This window comes from Silurus aristotelis, assembly GCF_946808225.1.
Source record: "Silurus aristotelis genome assembly, chromosome: 6".
In the NCBI taxonomy this organism is placed as follows: domain Eukaryota; kingdom Metazoa; phylum Chordata; class Actinopteri; order Siluriformes; family Siluridae; genus Silurus; species Silurus aristotelis.
Genome location: NC_139579.1, coordinates 14,509,986 through 14,534,724, shown reverse-complemented (window position 1 = coordinate 14,534,724; position 24,739 = coordinate 14,509,986). Strand labels below are relative to the sequence as shown.

Here is a 24,739-nt window from a genome sequence, read left to right as displayed (position 1 = left end):
AATAAAATCTCATTCTCTCCGTCTTATAGAACTTTTTCCCAGAACAAATGGTGGCCTGGTGTCAGGAGTCCAACAGCACAATCCCACCATCTCAGCTTTTGCAGGTAAACACACACACACACACACACACACACACACACACACACACACACACACACACACACACACACACACACACACACACACACACACACACACTGCAGTAGTGAAGTAAGAATGATGATGGCTGTAATATGACTCAGCTCAGAAACACTGTGTTTGTGGATTGAGGTCAAATCTCACCACACTGATGTACTTTAGCTAAATCGTATGTCATGACTTTTCTTCTTGTGTGTGTGTGTGTGTGTGTGTGTGTGTGTGTGTGTGTGTGTGTGTGTGTGTGTGTGTGTGTGTGTGTGTGTGAGAGATACAGGAGACATGGTGGTGTGTTTGTGTGAGACAGGAGACATGGTGGTGTGTGTGAGAGACAGGAGATATGGTGGTGTGTGTGTGTGTGTGTGTGTGTGGGAGACAGGAGACATGGTGGGGTATTTGCGTGAGACATGAGACATGGTGGTGTGTGTGTGTGAGACATGAGACATGGTGGTGTGTGTGTGTTTGTGTGAGACAGGAGACATGGTGGTGTGTGTGTGTGTGTGTGTGTGTGTGTGTGTGTGTGTGTGTGTGTGTGTGTGAGACAGGAGACATGGTGTTGTGTGTGTGTGTGTGTGTGTGTGTGTGAGACAGGAGACATGGTGGTGTGTGTGTGTGTGTGTGTGTGTGTGTGTGTGTGTGTGTGTGAGACAGGAGACATGGTGGTGTGTGTGTGTGTGTGTGAGAGAGACAGAAGACATGTTGGTGTGTGTGTGTGTGTGTGTGTGTGTGTGTGTGTGAGACAGGAGACATGGTGGTGTGTGTGTGTGTGTGGGAAACAGGAGACATGGTGATGTGTGTGTGTGTGTGTGTGTGTGTGTGTGTGTGTGTGTGTGTGTGTGTGTGTGTGTGTGTGAGACAGGAGATATGGTGGGGTGTGTGTGTGTGTGTGTGTGTGTGTTAGACAGGAGACATGGTGGTGTATTTGCGTGAGACATGAGACATGGTGGTGTGTGTGTGTGTGTGTGTGAGACATGAGACATGGTGGTGTGTGTGTGTGTGTGTGTGTGTGTGAGACAGGAGACATGGCGGTGTGTTTGTGTGAAACAGGAGACATTGTGGTGTGTTTGTGAGCGAGAAATGGTGTTTTGTGTGTGTGTGTGAGACAGGAGACATGGTGGTGTGTGAGACAGGGGGAGAGGGAGATTTCTCAGTGGAGAAAAGCTAAATAACTAGTCTCTAGATGGTTTCCTGCTCTCCTCCCCCATACAGAATTTCTTGAATTCCAGCTGCTACCCTGAGATCCAGGGCTTTCTGTACATGAAGGAGACGAGCCGCAAGTCCTGGAAAAAGCTCTACATGTTCCTGCGTCGCTCCGGACTCTACTACTCCACTAAAGGGACATCTAAGGCAAGCTGAACTTCTGTGATCCTTGATGTGTGTGTAGAAAAGAGGCAGTGATTATGGTTAAGACCTGAATTACCATCCAGACTGTGTGCAATAAACAACACACTGATACATAAACATGATTTTGTATGTGTGGTGTTGCAGCTTTAATGATTCGGATTGTCCAGTTGTTGATACTGTGTGCGTGTGTGTGTGTATGTGCCATTTCTGATCATTGTGTGTGTGTCATGTTCAGGAGCCCAGACATCTGCACTTGCTCTCAGATCTGGAAGAAAACAGTGTGTTCACCATGATGACAGGCAGGAAGGTGCACAACGCTCCCACAGACTACCAGTTCTGCATAAAGGTACCAGAAGCACACAAACAGACCAAAGTGTACATTTATTTCCTATAAATATCAATTCTACACTTTCATTTAATGCTTATTATTGGTTTTATTACTTCGTACACACCTATATCCTTATAACCATATAGTTGTTGTGTGTGTGTGTGTGTGTGTGTGTGTGTGTGTGTTGGGATGAAGGTGAACTAAAGAACTAAAAATAATATTAAATAAATGTTATTATTTGTTTGTTTAATAACAGCCTTCTAAAGGTACAGCAAACCTGAAGGATCTGAAGATGCTTTGTGCTGAAGATGAGCAGAGCAGGACATGCTGGATGACTGGCTTCAGAGTGTTTAAGGTACATACACACACACACACACACACACACACACACACACACACAGACACACACACACACTGTTACTGTATGTTGCAGATATAAAATAACTTGCAGATGAGTGAACCTCATGATGTATCCTGGTTGAAGTTCGAGCCACGTGAATTTGATCAACATTTATTTTTATTTTTATTCAAACTGCACCATGTGATTTATTTATATTAATTATAATACTTTACTTGGAGCCTCTAATTGGACAGGAGATGTAACATTTAAAGGTCATTAACAAATATACCCCTTACGAGGGAAATATCAAGGTCCGTGACGTCGGAGTGATGTGGGGCCGCCTTCCCGTGGGCTCACCACCTGCAGGAGGGACTGTAAGGGACGGTGCTGTCAAAGGCGGGGGCCTGCGTAGACTGCTGCCCCCGCGACCCGAATTACGGATAAGCGGGAGAAAATGAATGAATGAATGAATGAATAACAAATATACAGTGCATTGTGTAGATACTAATAAATAATGTTTAATAAACATGTGTGTTCAGTATGGAATAATAAAATAAACGTGTTTTTGCAGTATGGAATAATAAAATAAACATGTGTGTTCAGTATGGAATAATAAAATAAACGTGTTTTTGCAGTATGGAATAATAAAATAAACATGTGTGTTCAGTATGGAATATTAAAATAAACGTGTTTGTGCAGTATGGAATAATAAAAAAAAACGTGTGTGCAGTATGGAATATTAAAATAAACGTGCTTTTGCAGTATGGAATAATAAAATAAACGTTTTTTGCAGTATGGAATAATAAAATAAACGTGTTTTTGCAGTATGGAATTCTGCTCTACCAGAACTATAAAATCCCTCACCAAAGACAGACTCCAGTCTCCAACTTCATGACCCCAGTGGTGATTATTCAGCTTAGTTTTTTATGATACAGTTCTCTAAACACTTGTTCCACCTGCTCAGATATCACTACACTGAGAAGGTACTGATTTGATTAGAGTAATTTAAGAGGATTTTTTTTACACTTGGCAGTTATGTTAATTTGATTTCTCTGTAGAGGAGCATCTCTGAGAACTCTCTAGTTGCCATGGATTTCTCAGGGAGGACAGGACGCGTGATTGACAACCCTGTGGAAGCAATGAGTGCAGCCATGGAGGAGGGACACAGCTGGAGAGTACGTTTTTTATTATATATTTATTTATTTACTGTGCCGTATTTGTGTAGCTGCATGTTACCAAATAATTTGCAGGAGGATTGTAAACATTTGTACACATTTCTCCAGTGGTTTCTATATTGAAGAGGAACATCGTGTCATTTTCAGCTCTTCTTTTCATTTGAAGGAGTTTGTGGGTTTGAGTAATGTTCTGTGAAAGTGTTCAGTATTTTACTGAGGTTGGATTTGATCACTATGTGCAAACTGCATTTCTGAAACTGAAAGTTCTCTGTTTGTTAAAAACTTCAAACACAATTTTACAGAAAAACCCTGAAGCTCACAGAGCTCCTGAAGTTCATTCATTATATTTATACTGTATCATTTATTTGTGTGTAGAAACGAAGTCAGCGAATGAATGTTTTGGGCCACACGAGTTCTCCACATTCATCATCTTTAAATTCAGGTACACATGCAGATCAACATGGAGAACACTGTAACAGTGTATTTCAATGTACAATTTATACAGTAAGTGTAGAAAACAGTATGAATGATGGGTTTTGATGTCTGCAGCGATCCACAGAACCCAGCTGTGGTTTCACGGACGCATCATGAGGGAGGAATCGCACCGTATGATGATTCAGCAGGGGCAGGTGGACGGGTAAGAGGCTCAGACTCGAGAGTATCTACATGATGTCTAAAACTTTATGGTAACTGAGATTTTCAGGTTTGAGGTTTGTTCAGCTCCATGTCTTTTGTCTTAAGGTTGTTTCTTTTGCGGGATAGTCAGAGCAACCCAAAGGCTTTTGTTCTCACTCTGTGCCATCATCAGAAGGTCCGACACTTCCAGATCTTGCCTGTGAGTCCTTAAGTTCTACTCTGATCATCACATTGTATCTAATACAGAGGTCACAAAATCTCAATATTTTTAAATCAGCCCAGACTGAAGGTCTTGTGTTTATTTTTGTTTGTCAGTATGAAGAGGATGGTCAGATCTTCTTCAGCCTTGATGATGGTTCCACCAAGTTCACAGACCTTATCCACCTTGTGGAATTCTATCAACTTAATAGAGGAGTTCTGCCCTGCAAACTTAAACACCCCTGCACCATGGTGGCCTTATGACCCCCTGCACTCCTGATTTTTGCACCAATGGTTGAGAAGATAGAAAAAGAATAAACACTGTTCCTTTTCTCAGCGTCTCTACCGCAATCACCTGATGTCTTAGACCAGAAGACCATTTTCTGATTCTTTTTTTTTTACTTTCTCCTGGAATCATCTTTTTGTCCAGTTGATTTTACTACTCGTTTTCAAGCCAGTGTCACTCACCTGAAGATTTTATCCAATAGAAGTCCTCAGTGTCATCCTGCATTAGACACACTCACAAAAAATACCAAAAAATCTTCATCTCTTCTGTTGCTTATGTCTTCTAATGTTACTTGATTGGTATCAGTGGGATTTGCAGATGTTTTCGTACATCTGCATATGCGTGCACTTTCGAGCTGAAAACCGGTGTCCCACTGTACCACCTTTACCCCCTCGCCTCAGCTCACCCCTCCTGTGCCCCGGCTCGTGGTTAGAAAGCCTTCGTACAGAATTCCCGTGTGCTAATTGGATTACAGCTCAAGACAGACTTTCATTCTGTCAGAGGCTCCAGAGACAAACGGTTACAGCTGATGACTGATGCATCACGTTATGAATCAGCAGACCTGGAAGGCTGATCATCATCTCATCTGTTGCATTGTGCTCAGTCCGAGTTATACGTCACCATGTTCCTCTGCCTTAGAGACCGGACGTGCTCTGGGATAAGGCCATGTGGCGTTCGCTCAGTCTGGAGAATGAGACCTTCCACAGGAAACTTCCACATGTTGCTGGATAAATTCATTTAAAGCCATGGATAAAATGCATTGCTTTAATTATTTAAAGGGACAAAAAGTCACTTTTTAAATTAAGTGCAATATTTGAAAGTCCAGCGTGTGGGGGAGTTCAGGAAACGTGCGACAGCTTTAAACACTTGACCCATACTCACGTTTCTGATGTCGACAAGCAGAGCACAATCACTGAGTTAAACCATTCGCTCTCTTCTGACTATGTAGCAACTTTATTTTTATTATTATTTTACTAAATCCTGTATAGCTATAAATATGTATTACTTTTACATCATTTTGCTGTTTTGAGCCACATGAACAAATGAAAGGTTTAAAAAATTCCCCATTTGTAGCTTGAATTAACACGTGATCTGAATCAGCATTAAATATTCAGGTGGAACTGCACACAGAGTGAGTAGGGTTAGTTACAGTAATTAATTTACTACAGTCATTTACTCTATTGGAATATTAAATCATTAATGGTCGTGTCCTGATGTGGTCTAATCTGGAAAAATCTCCCCTTTCAAAAAGTTTTAAACACCCTCAAGTCTGACCAGAAGATTTGGCTCTCGGCAGATATAAATAAAATCTGTAGGTCTGCGTATGTTATTCTGTAAGAAGAAATTCTTCCAAAATTCCACTGTGTGTGTGTGTGTGTGTGTGTGTGTGTGTGTGTGTGTGTGTGAGGGAAAGATATTTTGATCTCAATGCATTTAAATGCAGGCGAGTTTGTTATCCAGGTTATTGACAAACAGATGTTAATGCACATGTTTCTGTGAGATACAAGTGGAGCCAAAGAGAAAACCTGAACACTTAAAGAAGAACGTTTGCATTTCTCCATGAGAAGATCAGCTCCTGCACCGAATACAAACCTGTGAATATGCCACAGGACACAATGCAACAGAATCCTCCATGTCCTACACTGGCACAGCAAGACTACGAGCACCTCCTACAGCTGACGCTCACGCTGACGTGCACACGTCTAATAGAGCAAAGAACACCACTGGAGATTCCTCAACAAAATTCAGTAGAATAACGGAGTACAGCCTTAATCTGTGTGTGGAAATGAAGAACAGCAGCATTTTAAATAAAAACCTGCACTATGCAGAAAAGAAAATCTATTACAGGGTCTGGGGCAGGTGTCCGCTAGTCGAGTCTCCTCAATCCCAAGATGAAGAAAATGTATAGTAAGACCAGGCTGAAAACCATCTCAACACAGCTCATCTCCTGAAGTCTACAGGTGTCCTTCTGTGGATCCTGGCTGCAGTTCCATGCAGCATTTAATAGCAACATATACATTATTTTCAGTTTCTGAGTGTGTGAAGCGTAAACGCTCGATCTAATCTACAATTATGTAAACAGTTTGGCTCCAAAATGAAACGAAGACTCAAGTATTCCATAGACGATGTTTGCTTTTTGTTTGATCTCAGTGATTTAAATCAGACTGATTATAATATTATATTATCTGTTTCATTTGTGCCACAAAAGCCTTTTTATTCAAATGTGTTCAAATTATGTTAAACTGTGTTGCACGTGACTGAAGAATGATCATAAAGTAAAGAATAAAGACCAAATGTAAAGGTTGGATCTCATCATCATCTCTGTAGATCTCACTCACCTTCATCTCTGTAGATCTCACTCACCTTCATCTCTGTAGATCTCACTCACCTTCATCCATAGGGATTTGCCACGTTGCATGTTTGCTCATTTCAGGTCTCAGTAGCAGTTGTTTGTTAATTTGCCGCCATCTAGTGGTCATTTGCAAGACTATAAAAAGCACCAGGAGCACATTATATAATTCAGGTAACATCAGTCTACTATATTTATAAAAAGACAAACTATGTGTTTATTATCAGCCTTGTCAGAAAGCATGTACTCAAAAAGTCACAATTCATTTAATAATATCAAAAAACAAGCTAGGAGAATAAAATACAATCATATCAACGCTGGAACTCATGTTTGTCCTGGATTTTTTTCAGGAAGCTCAAATAATAACATCTAAAATCATTTATATTTATTCATTCATTCATTCATTTTCTCCCGCTTATCCGTAATTCGGGTCGCGGGGGCAGTAGTCTAAGCAGGCCCCCGCCTTCGACTGCTGCCCAATCCTCACAGCACCGTCCCTTACGGTCCCTCCTGCAGGTGGTGAGCCCACGGGAAGGCGGCCCCACATCACTCCAACGTCACCGACCTTGATATTTCCCTCGTAAGGAACCCCCGGAGCATAGAGGGTTAAGGGCCTTGAGCAAGGCCCTTAACCCTTAACCTTAATATATTTATGTTAAATAATTATTTGCAATATTAAGGATTGTAATAAAATGCTGTTCTTTACTACTGGGACTTTATTTATAAAGGCATGTATTAAATAAACCACTACATTTAGAGAAATCAGTCTTTTTATTTATAAATTGATGATTAATAAATGATGAAGAAACTCCAGACTCGAACTCCAAAATAGAAAAAAAATAATACTATAAATACACAAATAAACTTTAAACACAAGATTAACATAAAATATGATGCATCACATAACAAAAAATGCAATAATTAAAATACAAAACAATCCATTAAAATATTCACATACACGTTAATAAACCTCTTAACTGCTTTTTATTTATTTTATTAACATGGATGACTGATAGAACTACATAAAATAAATAAATATTCTGAAGAACAGAGATATACCTCCTTACCTTTTCACAAAAGAAATTGAACTGAAGGTAAACACCTCCACTCCTAATAGCAAACAAAACATAGCGCCCCCAAAGACAGAAAGAGCACATTACATTATGCCCATATACAAACACACACACACACACACGCACACTCATATACATAAATATACTGATATACCCCATGTCCCCCCTCTGCACATGTCCAAACCATCTCAATCTCACCTCCCTCACCTTGTCTGTAGGGACGTTCTACATGCACTGTCCCTCTAATAAACTCATTTCTAACCCTGTCCATCGTCGTCACTCCCAACGAACATCTCAACATCTTCAGCTCTGCTACCTCCAGCTCCACCTCCTGTCTTTTACTCAATACCACTGTCTCTAATCCATACATCTCAGGTCTCACCACAGTCCTATAAACTTTCCCTTTCACTCTCACAGATACTCTTCTATCACAAATCACTCCTGCTATCACTCTTCTCCACCCACTCCACCCTGCCTGCACTCTTTTCTTCACTTCCCTAACACACTCTCCATTACTCTGCACTGTTGACCCCAGGTACGTGAACTCATATATAAACCTAATATATATTGCAAAATGTTGAGTTATGTGACTAAAAGGCTCCATTGTCAAATTCTTTGGTCTCGAGTTGATATAATGAGTGTGTAGTTTACCTTGAAGACCAGGTGTAGCAGTTTGTGCTTATGTAAATGAATACTTGTGTATTACGCCACATTTCTGTGTGTTTTGGAACTCGTTAAAATGATTCACTCATTACTGACGTCATTGACTCGATTGAATCTTATTATTTGGAATCAGAACCGGAACGACTCTCAAATGGAGCATAGATCTTATTCCCTCAGACTCCGTCCGCTGCTGCCCTCTGGTGTACAGGATCCGTCATTACCTGTCACACAGGAACATAAGACTGGAACTTCAGTGCCACGTAGACTGAGTCCTGAAGCCTAAAATAGACACCTGCAGGAGGTTCTTCCAGCTGGCTCGTTGGTCTAGGGGTATGATTCTCGCTTTGGGTGCGAGAGGTCCCGGGTTCAAATCCCGGACGAGCCCTACTCTTTATTTTAATACCCCCTGAGACCCGGCCATTCACTTTTTTCCACTGTAGTGAAAATTAAGTTTTTGCTTTTATCACTCATGCTGTGCAAAATGTGAGTAAATTCTGAGCTAAGCATATTTATTTTTAATAACTTATTAGTAAATGTAATCTACAGTGTTAATCAGAACATTGTACTTCTGATTATTTCACTTTTTTTTGTCGTAGGCAGTTCTATGACCACGGCTGAGATTCTGTATAAAATCATTGAGGGAGATTCAGACATAGATTTGTCAGATGATGAGAGTCCAGAGAGAGAGAGTGTGAAGTTGATAAGAGGTTGAAGTGATACGAGGTGGTATCCAAATGTTTTAACTATTTTTGTTGAAGAACAATCCACAACCTTGCTGCCATTGTCTCATCCAGTGGTGGGCCGTATTTGGTACCAGGGCCTTCAGTGAGGACGTACTCGACTTAATCCACCTCTTAATACACCACTATCATGTCGAAATTATAGAAACCATGATGCAATACAAAAACACAATATAACAACACGTGGCATTACAGAGAGACGTTTCACATCTGGAGGTAAAAACCATTTTACTAAAACAACAAACCCAGTTACACTCCAAACCTCAACACTACAACCACAACTGTGCACCTACAACATCTGGAGCAGTTCACAATCAATATTTGTCTAATAACATGACAAAAACATTAAAATGTAAATAAAACACAACCTACTCACCAGAGATACAGATTCATAATGTGCAGCGCCCCCCAGAGGCTGTAATCCAGTGGTACCGCTCATATTCACTGGTCTTGAAGTGGAGATCAAACCCTTTCCCGGGCTGAGACACGCTAGCTAGCTTCAGGGTTGGTGACCCCCTCACCATGTCTCGCTTTTCGCTTTTCTTCACAATGGATTTTTAAGTATGTTTGAGACCAAAAAAATTTCTCTTCCTCTGTAGGCGTAAAAAAGTCTAACTCAGATGTATGAACGTGTGCAGAGCTACACACGTGTTTTACTAGTCGAACTCGGCTGTAACAGTTTCCCTCTGACCAACCAATCAGAGGACGGGAAAATGCTGACACTATTCTGGGCCAGTGAGCTGCTCTGTGAGGAGAATCTGAAATCTGATTGGATAAAGAAACAGAGCTGTTGGTAATATTCTCTATAGTAAAAGTCCAGCAGTACTGATTCTGAAGGCTCTGTGCAGATTAGATTCACATGGCAGCACATAGAGATTTCAGCTGATAGGACAAAAAATCTAACATCCACATACACGTACTGGAAGCAGTGCAGCCGAGAGAAACACTACGACATGAAGAGAATAAACTGTTTGGGAATAAATTAATACAATTTTATGGAACAAATTTTAGAATTTAGGGTGTAAATGTAGGTCAGTAGTTCTGAAAGTGTTTAGGGGGGCAGAGAAGAATTTACTGACCCTGACCTCCCACCACTGGTCTCATCTTTATCCCTGTAGATCTCGCTCACCTTCATCTATAGGGAATTTCCAATTTGCATATTTGCTAATTTCAGGTCTCGGTAGCAGCTTCACGTTGCTTTGTCGCCTTCTAGTGGTCATTTTCCAAGCAGAGCCTACAGAGATGACATCAGAATCATATTTCACTTAACAATGTCAAGACACACACACACACACACACACACACACACACACACACACACACACACACACACACACACACACATATATATATATATATATATATATATATATATATATATATATATATATATATATATATATATATATATATATATTTATTTCTTATTATTTGGAATCAGAACCGGAACGACTCTCAAATGGAGCATAGATCTTATTCCCTCAGACTCTGTCCGCTGCTGCCCTCTGGTGTACAGGATCCGTCATTACCTGTCACACAGGAACGTGAGACTAATCTTCAGTGCCACGTAGACTGAGTCCTGAAGCCTAAAATAGACACCTGCAGGAGGTTCTTCCAGCCGGCTCGTTGGTCTAGGGGTATGATTCTCGCTTTGGGTGCGAGAGGTCCCGGGTTCAAATCCCGGACGAGCCCAAGTACTTTTAATATAGTAGTTTATAATTTACAGTGAGAGAGAGAGAGAGAGAGAGTGTGTGTGTGTGTGTGTGTGAGTTGTTCTGTACACGTTATTAACACTGGTAGCAAATCGGATGTTATATTCACTAAAATCTACTTTATTTTCATTAATTAATTTTTCTTTTTTTTTATCATTTTTGATTCTGATTTAAGTACAACCCCCCCAAACACACACTTTCAAAAATGCTGCTAAATAGATGATAAAACACTCCAGTGTTAAAAATCATTTATTTGAATAAAAAAAATACAATAAACAAATCATACAGCACACAATGTACTCTTTAATGATCAGTTCTGGTTCAGAAACACGATAAAGTCACCAGACTCACATTACCACACACACACACACACACACACACACACACACACACACACACACACACACACACACACACACACACACACTGATATGAGAGTTTGGTCTTTATTCCTTGAGGCTGTTGATGTAAGAGCTTGTTTGACTTGTTGGTCTGTAGCTTTACTCTGAATGAAATAATAAAATTCGCATCTCGTCACAGTGAAAATGTCCTGGTTGAACCTGCTACTGTGTAAAAACAACACTGTTGAGTTCTTTCTCCAGTTCACCTGCTGTGTTTCTCCCCACAGTCGGTCCAAGCCAACTGATCTTCTCTATCTGCAGAAGGATTTCTCAAAAGTGCCTCAGATTAATTTCAAGATTAAAGTGGAACTATACATTTCCTACATAATAATTTCCTTTCCAAACCCATTTCACAGAAGTGCAGAGGGAAGCTCTCACTGAGGAACCTGTACACCCTGGAGGAAGATCAGAGAATAGAGATGAGTGTCCACACATTATAATGTAAAATGTTGTAAACTTATCAGTATATCTAATCTATTTGTGTTAATGACAGGTTCTGTAATGCACATTTCATTTCAGTTTGGTTTATGAGTTCCTCAGGTAGAGCTCCACGTCATCTCCAAATCACTTCGCACTTCATCTCCATTTCATCTTCACATCATCTCCACATCATCTCCAATTCAGCTCCACATCATTTTCCACATCAGCTCCACATCATCTCCACGTCATCTCCAATTCAGCTCCACATCATTTTCCACATCAGCTCCACATCATCTCCACGTCATCTCCAATTCAGCTCCACATCATTTTCCACATCAGCTCCACATCATCTCCACGTCATCTCCAATTCAGCTCCACATCATTTTCCACATCAGCTGTACATCATCTTCATAATCACTGAAAGGATCTAACATCTGACAAATGTGAACATCACACTGACTTGAGAGATGATGTTGGTTTGGAAGAAGCAGATGTAGAGGACAGGAGGGTATGGAGATGGATGATCCGCTGTGGTGACCCCTAACAGGAGCGGCTAAAAGAAGAAGAATAAGAAGAGGATGATGATGATGATGATGATGATGATGATGATTTTTTAAACGATTTATCTATTTATTTTGTATTATTATTATCACACTCATTTTTAAGAATTTCTTCTAAATTTCCCAGTTAGGAGTGACCTTTAGATGCAGCTGCCAATAAGGAGATAATAACTCAAATAATCACTCTGTGGAGCATTAGAGCTTCAAAACATCAAACCTTGAGGCAGATGGTCTACAACAGCAGAATACCACAAGAATCTGCAGCTATCACCAACACAGATTCACCCAAACTGGATATGTGGTGGACATCACCTGGTCTTCTTCCAGTCTTTTGCTGGTCTTTTTCCTGTTTGTAATCAGGCAGTCGTGCACTAGATATGAGGACCATCAATCCCCAAACACTAATCAGTGATCACCACCAGATCACCAGTTCCTGCTGTTTGTTCTCAGTCTGAGAGTTTCTAATAGAAATTAATGCATTTCTATGTGTTTCTAGGAGAAGGTTTATGTTCTCTTATGTTTCCTAGTTAATTTTTGTATGCTAAAATTAGTTGTGTAATTATTTATGTATATTATATTATAATTATATAATTATAATAGAATAGAATAGAATAATATAATTATAATTATATGATGTATATAATACGAATCATCACCAGGATTACGAACCCATGCAAGAAAAGTGACGTCATCAAGCGACTTTTTTGGATCTTCCCCTGAAACGAGCTAGACTTTGATCATGAAATCACCCGTTTCAGATTTATTTTTATTATTATTATTATTATTATTATTATTATTATTATTATTATTATTATTATTATTATTATTATTATTATTATTATTAGAAGGTCAGTGGTGTTAATGGTGAAGAAATGTTTTATATTAAATGATTTTGAAATGTGTACATCCGCGTACCGGAAGTGTATGTGTGACGTCACGACCTGGTATATGTGAGCGTTTTGGTGGTGTAGTGATCATTCCGCGGATGGACATAAGAACTGCATAACATGCTGGAAATCCAGTCAGCTGAAATGCTCAGCTCTTTTCTGATGTACGAGGAACCTTTTGAGGAACATTCCAAGGAACATTTTGAGGCGCATTTTCAGTCCCTTCACGCCAGAGTTGAAGCGCCAGTAGTCCGGTAGGATCCAGGAAGTGGAAGTGTTTGTTTGGGGGGAAAAATAAGTCGGATGACGGTCCTCCTACCCAACCGGGAAACCATGAAAAGCTGTGAATATCAACAAATAGATCCTCATGCCCTCTCCACACCAACACCTGGACACACAGCAGCTCCTGCATCTGCGCGTCCCTGCCAGGAGAAGAAGTCCAGCAGGCTGAGGAGGAAATGGGAAGTGTTTCCGGGAAAAAACCGCTTTTATTGTGATGGTCGGATCATGGTGTCCCGTCATAGTGGTGTTCTTCCTCTCACCATGGGGGTCATCCTCATCACCAGCCTCCTGTTCTTCGTGTTTGAGTGAGTCTACACACATTTCCTCACCTCCATCACCTGATTCTTCTCCACTCACCTTCACTTCTTACCTCTGACTCACAACTAACTAGAAAAAGACAGACACACAACACTTCTCTCTCTCTCTCTCTCTCTCTCTCTCTCTCTCTCTCTCTCTCTCTCTCTCTCTCTCTCTCTCTCTCTCTCTCTCTCTCTCTCTCTCTCTCTCTCTCTCTCTCTCTCTCTCTCTCTCTCTGAGACATGGAGTGGAGAGTCTGATCTGAGTCCTGTTATCTCAGGAGGTTTCTGGGTCACATGGTAAGATAACCCCTATAATGCTGTGTTGTGTTTCCAGCTGTCCGTTCCTGGTGGAACATCTGACTGGCTTCATCCCGGTGATCGGAGGAGTGCTGTTTGTGTTCGTGGTCATCTCTCTCCTTCAGACCAGCTTCTCAGATCCTGGGATTCTTCCTAGAGCGACACCTGAGGAAGCGGCCGACATCGAGAAACAGATCGGTGAGGAGACTTCACCTTCGTTCTGTCCGATTCTGAGTGATAAGTCTAATGATCTAGCAGGGTTTCATGTCTGGCACAGAGATCACGTGACACTGTAGAAGGTGAAATGCTTTTTATGGAATCACGTGTTACAGCACTGTAAATTATCATCAGGAAAACAAACAACACTACACAGAAGTGAGGGTAAATCTGATTTGTTAGATTAGATGTTATTAGACTTTCCCAAAATAGTTAAGCAGTCTTCCTTTTTTATTTTTATTTATCTATAAAAACATGAAAGTAAAAACATGCAGAATCTGAAGAAAAGCACGTTACAGAAGCAGCATGTGGGGTTTCAGATCGAATGCTGTAATAATTTTGATTAGAACTCTGCTGTAATCTGCTGTTCTGCTGTACAGAAAACCCAAACGGCTGCACCTCGTCCTATCGTCCTCCTCCTCGCACTAAGGAGGTCGTTATCAACCAGCAGGTCGTTAAGCTGAAGTACTGCTTCACCTGTAAGATCTTCCGGCCGCCGCGGACTTCCCACTGCGGCCTATGTGACAACTGTGTGGGTGAGTTTAGACCGAACGTTGTGGAGACTCTCCGCTCTGGAGCTCTGATGCTGGGAATCTTTTTACTGGTCAACCTATTTGGTCTGATTCAGTGATCGGACCTTATTTAGGTTTTTCCGAATAAATAAATCAGAAAATTTTGACTCACTGTTCGAGGTCAAGACCTGATTTTTATAATATGAACAAACCTGTTTGTGTTTTATGTTTTTCAGAGCGGTTTGATCATCACTGCCCCTGGGTCGGAAACTGTGTGGGAAAACGCAACTATCGCTTCTTCTACATGTTCATCGTCTCGCTGTCCTTCCTCACTGCCTTCGTCTTCGGCTGTGTGACCACACACCTGGCTCTCAGTATGTGTGTGTGTGTGTGTGTGTGTGTGTGAGAGAGTAGGAGTATTCAGCTCAGTGTGGCTCCCATTCCATCACGGGTTTCTGGTTCTAAGAGAACAGTCTGAAGAAACCAGAGTTTCTCTCCTTATTTTATTTCATAATTACTTTAAATTGCTGCTCTTATTCAGAGTCAGAGAATCACCCTTCCTGTCTGTTCATGTTTATTAAAGACCTGATTATTATTTAGTGATGATGAAATATAATGTTTTTCAGGGTCACAGGGAGGAAACGGCTTGGTTTCGGCTCTCCAGGCGAGTCCTGCCAGATATCCTTTTGGCTTTTACCTCTGTTTTTGCTGTAGTTTCCCGTCTGCAGTTTTTTTATGATTGCAATTACCAGCTTCTGTTTTTACTCTGCTAATAATGAAGTGTGTAAAAGGGCATGGGTATAAACTCGGTGTAATCTGGATTTCTCCTTTACTTCTTCTGCACTGCTTTAGAGCTGGTGGTTTGCTTCTTTTCAGTTTGGTCAATTTTAGGCCTCTCAGGTTTCCATACGTACCTGGTTGCTGCTAATCTCACCACAAACGAGGACGTGAGTATGGAACATTAGATATTAATAATAAAACTCACATCACGCTTTAATGTCCTGTAATGGTGATGATCACTGAATCTTTTCCAGATTAAAGGTTCTTGGTCAGGGAAGAGTGGGAATGAGGAAACTGGGAATCCTTACACTCAGAACAACATTTTGAAGAACTGCTGTTCGGTGCTGTGTGGGCCCATGCCTCCCAGGTGAGAGTCTGACCGCCTGACATGGACACTTTCAATGATATGTACTTAAAATTGTACTTTTAACAGTGAACACTAACATGGGAAGTTATGCTGTGTGTGTGTGTGTGACATTGGTATTCTGAACCACACCCCTGTGTAACATCTGAAACTCTTTCTCTCCTTGTCCCAGTTTAATAGATAGAAGAGGCTTTGTGCCATCGGAGGACGTCGTCCACGCTGGTCCCATGGTGGTCGGGTTTCCCGCCGCAAAAACTGACATCAACATGGTAGGACATGTGTGTGTGTCAGGTCATGTTCCTGTTCCCATTTAACCCTTCAAAAAAAGTCCTCGTCACATTCAGAGCCAGTCTACAGCCTGATCACACACCTGCCCCAAACCCAGCATCTCCACCTTCCTGGATCAATCGACTTCATGATTAGTTTCGTGTTTGTGCAGGTGAAATCCTGTTCCTATTACACACGCCTCAGAGCGATGAAGGACAGCAGGCTCGAACCACTTGCTCTCACCTCCTTCTTAAGTGTCTTGACTTGATGCCATGTGACTCAGGACTCTGTAGTTTGTAATGAAAGAGGATCTGAAACCGTCTGTGGTTGTATTTATGGGAAATCTCTGAAGTAGAACTTGTGATGAAGACGGATTAGAACTGTGCAGGAAGTGCAGCAGTGCAGCTGAGATCGTCAAAGTGCACAAAACTGGGGTTACAAAAGAGTTTTAATCAGTACAAATATAATTTATCAGAACATGTTTATGTCTTTGCTCAGGGGTTTTTACACTCCATGGTTTGTTGTTTCACTCGATGCTGCTGCTTCTTCTTTGAGTTCCTCAGTCACTGTTAAACATTAATGCAGTATTATTATAAATTATTATCTGACCAGTTCACAGAAGTCCCACTGTTTACAGTTCAGGAGCATTAAATCCACAGTACTGTAACACTATCTGCCCCTTTTACCCTCAGATCTACTGAAATACTGCCAATAATACACACTGCTACTGACTGCTTATTCTCTGTAATGCTAATAAGAATCAGTATCAGTTTCCTGTTTACACTTTGATCGAGTACTAATGAGGAGAGTGTAATAGACATGTTTAGCTCCTGATGTTACTGAGATCCACCAGAATGCCTAAGGTGAGATGAGAGAATGTGTGGAGAGGAGACAGAAGGTTGTTTTGCGTATTGTACTGTATTTATGAGAAAATGATTTTCTGCAAAACAAAATATCCAGTGTGTTTTATAAACTATTTTTTTTATATCTTTCTATTTATCGGATGGGTCCTGCTGTTTATTTGTCTTTTTTATCTACATTTCACAAATGTTAAATAAACTTTCTTAAAAACTGATTGATGCTGTGCATGCAGGTGTGTGTGTGTGAGTGACAGTGTGCAGGTGTGTGTGTGTGTGTGTGTGTGTGCGCGCAGGTGTGTTTTGTTAAGTTGGTAATATAGCAGCCTCTTGGCGTGGAGCTGTTTTTGTGCCGTGGTGCTGAAACGTGGTTGTGGGTGCATGTTTAGGAGGATGAGTGTCGGGACTTTGTGCTGTCCTGTGCCAGTTGATGAATGACTTGGGATCAGCAGTGGGATAGGGAGGTCAGTAAGATGCATGGCTGGAAAATGCATGCTGCCTGGCTAAACATCACAAGCAGCAGAATTAAACACACACACACACACATACACACACACACACACACACACACACACACACACTTGGAGCAGGTCATGGCATCAGATCTCAGCACAACTTTCTGCTCATGGTGTGTAGATGCAGCAGTTCGGCTACTCAGTGTGTGATGGGGAATGTGAGATGCTGCATAAGATTCATATTTTTAATCTAAAAATTTCCAACTTGTAAAATGTTTTTAATATATACTGTGTGTGTGTGTGTGTGTGTGTGTGTGGTTGTCCTACAAAGAAGAACTGTTTGCTCCTGGACACAGTCCTGATGTCATGAAATTAAAATGTCTTCAAGCTGCTTCACGTGCAGAGTGCGTCTCAGTCAGCTCCCTGTTTTAGTAATCAGCACACTGATCAGGGAATCGATCACCTTCAGGTGCGTCTCAATCTCTGATCCTTCCAATGGACTGAAATGTTCACATCCTGACTATATACCACAAACTCCAGGGAGCCCCAGGACCTTTTAAAGAATGAGGTCTCATATATTCTGAAGCCTCTCAGCTTAAAAACTGGTGATCTCTCAAAGCATGAATATGTGGTCATGTGACCAGAAATTCCTCCTTCTCTTGATGGGTAGTGAGGCGGGTTCTCCTGATCTTCTGTTTATCAGATACTGAATCACACCTGGGGAGCTGATTCAGATAAACCCACACTGCACCTGCCTGAGCTTTCTCTCCATATTACTCTTCACCTGCATGAGTTCTTTTCTTACCCTTGCTTGTTTGTTGTTTGTGTGACTGTTTGTCTCTTGTGTCCTCAAATGCTTCCACTTTCATTCTGTCCATATGGAGATTTTCATCACCACCTTTTTTCCCCTCTTTTTTCCCCCCTTTCTCTCCACACAGTTGCCTTTGTTGTTTTCTATCGATTTCGTCTCTCCTTTGCTTCTTTCCTGATTTCCTTTTTTCTTTGCATTTATTCTTTATCTTTCTGTCAGGAAGCTGAAGGCAGGCTGGACACCTCCAATTGTTCACCGCATCATTCCAGCCCCTGTCCTCAAAACAAGTCCCAAGCTTTGGTCGCTCTGCCCACCATCACTCCTGCTCATGCTCCGGTTCCTGTTCCTGTGCAGACGAAGGTCTCGAAGGTCCGGAAGACGCCTCCCCATCGACACCATCGCAAGGGGACACGGACCTTCTCACAAGCATACATTACTGCTTCCGGCACCAGGGGCGAAGAACCTTCGTCACATGAGAAACCCAAACCATTACATTCAAAATCTTCTTCTCAGCATTGATCATCTGCTCAGAGAAAAGAAAACTGATTATTCTTTACAGAACAATTGAAATGATCTTTAAAGGCTTCATGATTCAACTTCACAGTTTTGAGGGCTGATGGAAAACCTGCAGGTCAGATGTTTTCACAGATCAACAGCTATAAGAAAGACGCTGCTTTGTGATTAAGGTAATGATGGAATGCGTGGATTTGGATCTGTGGATAGGATCATCTACTTGAAAGTTTGTTTTTCTGATGTCAAATATCAGAAAGCCACAAAAACCCTGTTCATGAGATCAGTAACTGAGGCTACTGAGAAACATGGACACGGCGTAAACTGGGTAACGTCTAAAACGTAACTACTTGGTCACTTACACAAACAAACTGCAGATCTTCACAAATCAAAAGACGAAACACAACGTCAACTTTTACCTCAAAAAACATCAGGACTGACGGACGTTCACAAACATCTCTCAGATTCATCACATCTCCTGTTTGAGTTCATGACGTGTGAGTCGCATCAGGAACATGGAAATTCATTTAAACAGCAATAATTTATGATCAATTCTTGTGTTGTATGAACTCTGGGATTCATGTATCTGCTCTTTGGATTTGTTATGTATACCAGCATGCATGCTGAGAAGAACATCGCTCGCACTGCGTGGTCTTTCATGGTTTAAAAAAAGTCTGATCACAGCTACAGTCTCCATTATTCTCCATAATGAAGTGTTCAGAGATCTGCACAGCAGGTCATGTGATTCCGCTTCCTCTCGTTTCATATAATTTTACTTCGATATGAACCGTGTGGCTTAGATATTATAATCCAGGTACGCTTTATTAATATGCACTTTTGTTAGGGAAATTCTGGGTGCAGAAGGTTGATGTGTGCCTGCTTTTAACTTTTTGCGATATTTGCACAAATAAATTCACTGGACAACTTGTGTGTATCAGTAACTTCACCAAACTCGCAGCAAAAAAGTGCCTTTAGTGTTGTGAATTATGTTCTAGATATGTGGCACTAAAGCATACCAGGTGGAATCCAAAGGTTTGGAGACTGGTAACACGCCAACTGATGGCAATACACAGTGACAGGGAGCACCGACCTTCATAAGTCAAAAGACATCGTCCTGTTTACATCAGGAGCAGTGCAGCGTCTGCTGTTCTGACCAAGTGCGCTACCACGTCATCGAGCCCTTCTCACACATAAGTCTCTTAGCGGAAACAACACGATCTAACTTACACACCCACCAGATTTGGCTTCTGCAAACTTCGCCCTCTTCCTGAAGATGAAGATCCGGTGTGAATCGTAGATGCTCACCCACGCTACACAAAAAAACAAGACTTCCAGGACATGTTCCAGAAGATCACTGGGGGCACTGGATTGCTGTGCAGGGGGAATATTTTGAAGCTGATGGTGTGGAAATGTAGATGAATAAAGTGCTTGTAAACAGCAAGTCTCTAAACTTCATCGTATCACTTCATACCTGCTTTAATTTTATGTTTTTTCACATCTAAAATGACATTTTATTGCGATTAAAGCCACATTCAGGGAATTTGAGTTTGTCAAAAGCAGTTGGAGGACGTTGTTGGTTTATCTTTTCATAGGCACTTTGTAGGACAACCTGCATGTGACATCACCTGAATGGTTTCACTAACATGCCCTTTTCCCCTTTTCTTTGGCTGCATTATTGTAAGAACATTTCAGTTGAATGTGATCCAGTCTTAAACACAGTGAATAATTAATGGTGTTTTTGTTCAGAACTGTGCTTCTGTAAACACCTGAGACCAGAACTCTCAGGTGAACCTCTGGACTATTCGTCCACTGCCAATGATCCAAAACGCAGCTGCATGGCTTGTGTTCAGAACTTTCCACCTAATTAATATAAGTTCAGAACTGGTTTTCAGTAACAGTAAACCCTGCTTGGTAGAACCGGGAGGAACCAGCATTGTATTTCACATCTACACTGCTCACATCCCATCAGTCTCCTGGTGAGATCAGTGTTAGTCTGCCTGCCACTAGATGGCGATAATTACACTCAAATCACAGTCAGGTGAACTTTTATATTCTCAGTAAAACATTTACATTCACTCTTATGAAGTGTCTTTATTTTTCTTTCTCACAATCTTTACATATAAATGATTTATTTGATATATTTATCAAGATGTTTTTATTATATGTGTGCGATGGTAATTAAGGATTAGCATTTGTAGTGAGAAGAACATTTGTAATGCCCTCAGTGGATGTGGGTGGAAACTTTTCCCTCACCAAGTGACAGTTCCTGAGGATGAACTACCCCTAAAATGTGTCTTCCCCTCTGTCTGTAATGAACCATGAATTGCCCAAGATGTCCTTAGTGTCAAGCCTTGTTCTTTCCTCAGCACCATCGCTCTGTCCATCCATTACACCGTGGTCCAAAAACATCTGTTTTCTCCATCACTATGAGTCAACCAGCATCCTGGAAATATGCAACTGTGGGTGAAGCTCAGAACATCTCTTTGGAATCTCAGGTGGCTGTTTGGACATGTGCTGCTTAAGTTTGTCCACCATCTTTATCCATTTGTTAGCTTCTAGTTTCTTTGGTGGTTTCTCTGAACCACAGGAATCGTGGTGGTTTATTGTGTAGAATGCATTAAAATGCTGTGATCTCTGGAGGACGACTTCATTCCTCTTCAGATGATTAGGATTTCCTTTAGGAAGTGAACTCACAGGAGTCATCATGGAGATGAATTATCTGATGAATCGTTCTTTGTTTTAGAAACATTCTGTAGTGCTTTGGTTCTTCTGGGTTATAGTCATCTTACTTCACCCAGCTGAGATGTTTCTCTCCTTCCCAGGATGTACTTTAGAAACCTGACGGATTGTTGGCGAAATTTACATTTTTGAGCACATTTGTAACGAGGTTTCTCCAGAACTTGAATAATGTGGTTAGGAGATTGTTCTTGGTGTAGACTACAGCACACTGTTCAGGAATTCATGTAGTGCTTCATTAGGAAAAGCTCGGAACAAAGAAGGAGCATTATTCAGACCAGCAGTCATGAGTAAATATCTCAGCTAGTAATGTGGAAGATCTTCCATTTGACTCATTCCTGGATGACATGTTGATGTTCTCACATTGTGAATGTTTTAGTCTCTCTCACCTCTTCATAGACTGAAATACCTGTACTGTGGAATTATAGTGTGGTGGCTTCAGAGTGAGATAAGTGGAATTCAGAAGAAGAACCTCAGGGTGAGAGCAGGTGAGAAGTGAAGAATTGCATGTGGTCTACAGAGTTAACAGATAATAAAACACTTTATTCAGTGCCAGTGCTGATAATTGAAGGGGGTTCGATTACTTTGGGTAGGTTTCACCAGCTCTCACTCTGAGACGAGTCTGGACATGCCCTTAAACACTTCTCTTAGTGTCTCTGCTGTGACTGATCATCAGGGGATCCAAGACCTGCTTCGGGTTTAATTCAAACCTGATCTCCTTTCACCTTCTCTACTTCTTTATGGTCTGGGAATTTAAAACACTATATCAAGAGGAGGAACGACATGATCAGGACATGAGCCTGATCTTTAGAAAATAAACCCAAAAGCAGTGTGATCGAGTCTCCAGACATACTTTGTTCTTCAGTCATATCAGTTTACTTCATGGAGCTTAAATCTGACCATGAACTTCTAAGCAAAACTCTGCATGTGTAATCATGAAGGAACAGCACTCATCATTGTTTATAGCACACACACACACACACACACACACACACACACACACACACCCCTGCAGGTCACTAGATTCTGGTTATTGTCAGGACAGAAGAGAAGATGTGGAGGTCCTACCTACAACCAGACCATGTGATAGTTCCTCTGCATGACCAGCAAGTTCTCTTTTACTTTATATGATTTATCATTATTAGCTCAGTGTGAGATGTTCCACTGCTGCCATGTTCCTTAAGCCAGGACTGAAGCTCCATTCCAGTGATCACAGACGTGATTAATCTTTCCTGCACCTGTAGGCTATGAGTTTGGTACACCTGGATTTGTGGGGTTCGATCTCATTCTTGAACTGTTTCAGGTTTCTTAATGCAGGATTTGACAGTTACAGTCTCGTTTGTTTCTAATGAAATGTACTGGAGATCAGGGTTGTAGATGAACTGTAGGTGTGTTTAGGTTCACAGCTCGGAGTAGAGCAGGTTATACAGGATGCTGGATGTGCAGGAATTTGTGGAACCATGTGGAACTGATTGTGTTGCACAGTTGCTGCACATTAAAAAGCTGCACATGCCAAAGAGGTTTGATTGGGTTGCACTCCAGGTATTAGAGGCCACAGAAGCAATGAATGTTCTTACTAGAACCATCTGGGGACATAAAGTGATGATCAGGTATCAGGAGCCGATGTGCCTGCAAACTGTTCTCCAAATCATCACTCTGTTAGGAGCAGCTGTTCCTCCTGACACAAGATTCTTTATTCTACAATCAGCAAAAACGCAGAATAAACTATTCCACTATTATAAACTTCTTCTTGAAGAACAGAAAAACCACCTAAATCAGTGTGTTGATGTTAAACAGTGTGTGTGTTCTGGATTTACACTTTTTAACACCAGTCATGTGTAAAAGTATTTATAGATGTTCGATTATTAAAATAATCTGTTGACTGTGTTTCAGGAGTATTTTTTTGTGAAAAATAAGTGAAATATGAGTGCATGTGGATTTCAGCTTTACAGGTTCTAAACCTTATTGTGGCCCAAGGTTCTGTTTGTTTCACACTTCTGATTTTCCTCTTTTATAGAAATAACACTCGGGTTTTCGGTCATCATTTATTTTTCTTTTGTCTCTTGTAAAAGATCTCGTGTCAGAAAACCTGAACAGCATGCTGATGGAAACTGTGATCTCAACCTGCCCTACATGGGTGTGTGTGTGTGTGTGTGTGTGTGTGTGTGTGTGTGTGTGTGTTGTATATGGGGAAAGCGATTACAGTTCAGTTAAAGCGAGTTCAGTAAAACCCTGTGTTTTTCTCTGGGCTTCTCCTTCAGACACTGTGATTAACGTACCTTTGGCTTCTCAAGCTTTTCTCTGATGGAATTCCAACAGACACTTGTGGTGGTGTTTCTTGGACACTGGGAAAGTGCTTCTAGGAAAATCCTGGCATCAGACATGTTCTCCTGATTCCAAACTGCTCACCTTTCAGTATTCTTTAATTAGCATTTGCTTTCCTACTATCTCTGGGTAATTAGAGATCTCAGGATTTCTTCTTCTCAGCATCTGATCCATGGCCAACATTCCGATTAACCATTCTGATTAACTTCCTTGGAAAAATTTGAACTGTTTAAATCCTGAAAATTTTAATTCACTGAATTCAGCCTGTTCATACTGTTCAGGCTGATCCTGCTGTGTTTGTGTAACTGATCAGAGTTTTCCTGTAACTAAGATCAAACATCCAACTTCACTTGGGGACGTGATGTGGAGCTGAGATGTGATCAGGAACTGGGAATACTTTATCAGGGACTGTCGACCAATCAGAATCAAGGATGTGGTCTACACCTCATAATGGAGAAATCCAACTTCTGTCTCATTATGTATGAGTGTCATGTTTGAGTTATTTACAGTTTGAGTTTTCCCCATACTGACACTTCACTGTACATCGCTGAGGGGAATTATAACAGGTTTAGTCTTTTATTTTGTAATGAATGGCATTTGTGTGTGTGTGTGTGTGTGTGTGTGTGTGTGTGTGTGTGTGTGTGTGTGTGTGTGTGTGTGTGTCCATTTCATCTGTTTATTTTCCTCGTGTTAAATTGATATATAATCTCTTTTTTGTTACCGAAAAGTGAGGAATTTTCAGCGTCAACAAGCAGTGATCTCGAGCAGCATGGAGGCTTT

The 24,739-nt window shown here is 41.1% G+C and overlaps 2 protein-coding genes across 9 annotated transcripts in view; both read left to right on the top strand.

Moving 5' to 3' along the window:
• LOC310727323 (growth factor receptor-bound protein 10-like) overlaps positions 1 to 6,755 on the top strand; it is a 25,323-nt gene extending 18,568 nt beyond the window's left edge. For all 5 annotated transcript variants that reach the window (XM_083543684.1, XM_083543685.1, XM_083543687.1 and 2 more), the window contains 10 exons: positions 30 to 104; positions 1,345 to 1,482; positions 1,715 to 1,825; positions 2,064 to 2,162; positions 2,973 to 3,050; positions 3,206 to 3,322; positions 3,698 to 3,764; positions 3,872 to 3,959; positions 4,064 to 4,157; positions 4,274 to 6,755. In XM_083543684.1, the coding sequence (XP_083399810.1) occupies positions 30 to 104; positions 1,345 to 1,482; positions 1,715 to 1,825; positions 2,064 to 2,162; positions 2,973 to 3,050; positions 3,206 to 3,322; positions 3,698 to 3,764; positions 3,872 to 3,959; positions 4,064 to 4,157; positions 4,274 to 4,420 (1,014 nt within the window). In that variant the 3' untranslated portion in view covers positions 4,421 to 6,755. The remainder of the gene's footprint in view (positions 1 to 29; positions 105 to 1,344; positions 1,483 to 1,714; positions 1,826 to 2,063; positions 2,163 to 2,972; positions 3,051 to 3,205; positions 3,323 to 3,697; positions 3,765 to 3,871; positions 3,960 to 4,063; positions 4,158 to 4,273) is intronic.
• A 6,530-nt stretch (positions 6,756 to 13,285) lies between these two features.
• Positions 13,286 to 20,979, top strand: zdhhc18b (zDHHC palmitoyltransferase 18b). Of its 4 annotated transcripts, none has more exons than XM_083543323.1 (10): positions 13,286 to 13,835; positions 14,164 to 14,324; positions 14,723 to 14,878; positions 15,091 to 15,228; positions 15,481 to 15,532; positions 15,699 to 15,801; positions 15,889 to 16,001; positions 16,171 to 16,267; positions 18,612 to 19,516; positions 19,572 to 20,979. In XM_083543323.1, the coding sequence occupies exons 1-9, from the start codon at positions 13,552 to 13,554 to the stop codon at positions 18,954 to 18,956; spliced, it is 1,449 nt and encodes a 482-aa protein (XP_083399449.1). In that variant the 5' UTR covers positions 13,286 to 13,551; the 3' UTR covers positions 18,957 to 19,516; positions 19,572 to 20,979. The 4 variants fall into 4 exon arrangements, with proteins under 4 accessions (XP_083399449.1, XP_083399450.1, XP_083399448.1 ...); XM_083543324.1 differs by having other exon boundaries at positions 18,608 to 19,516; XM_083543322.1 differs by having other exon boundaries at positions 18,612 to 20,979.
• The last annotated feature ends 3,760 nt before the right edge of the window (positions 20,980 to 24,739 follow it).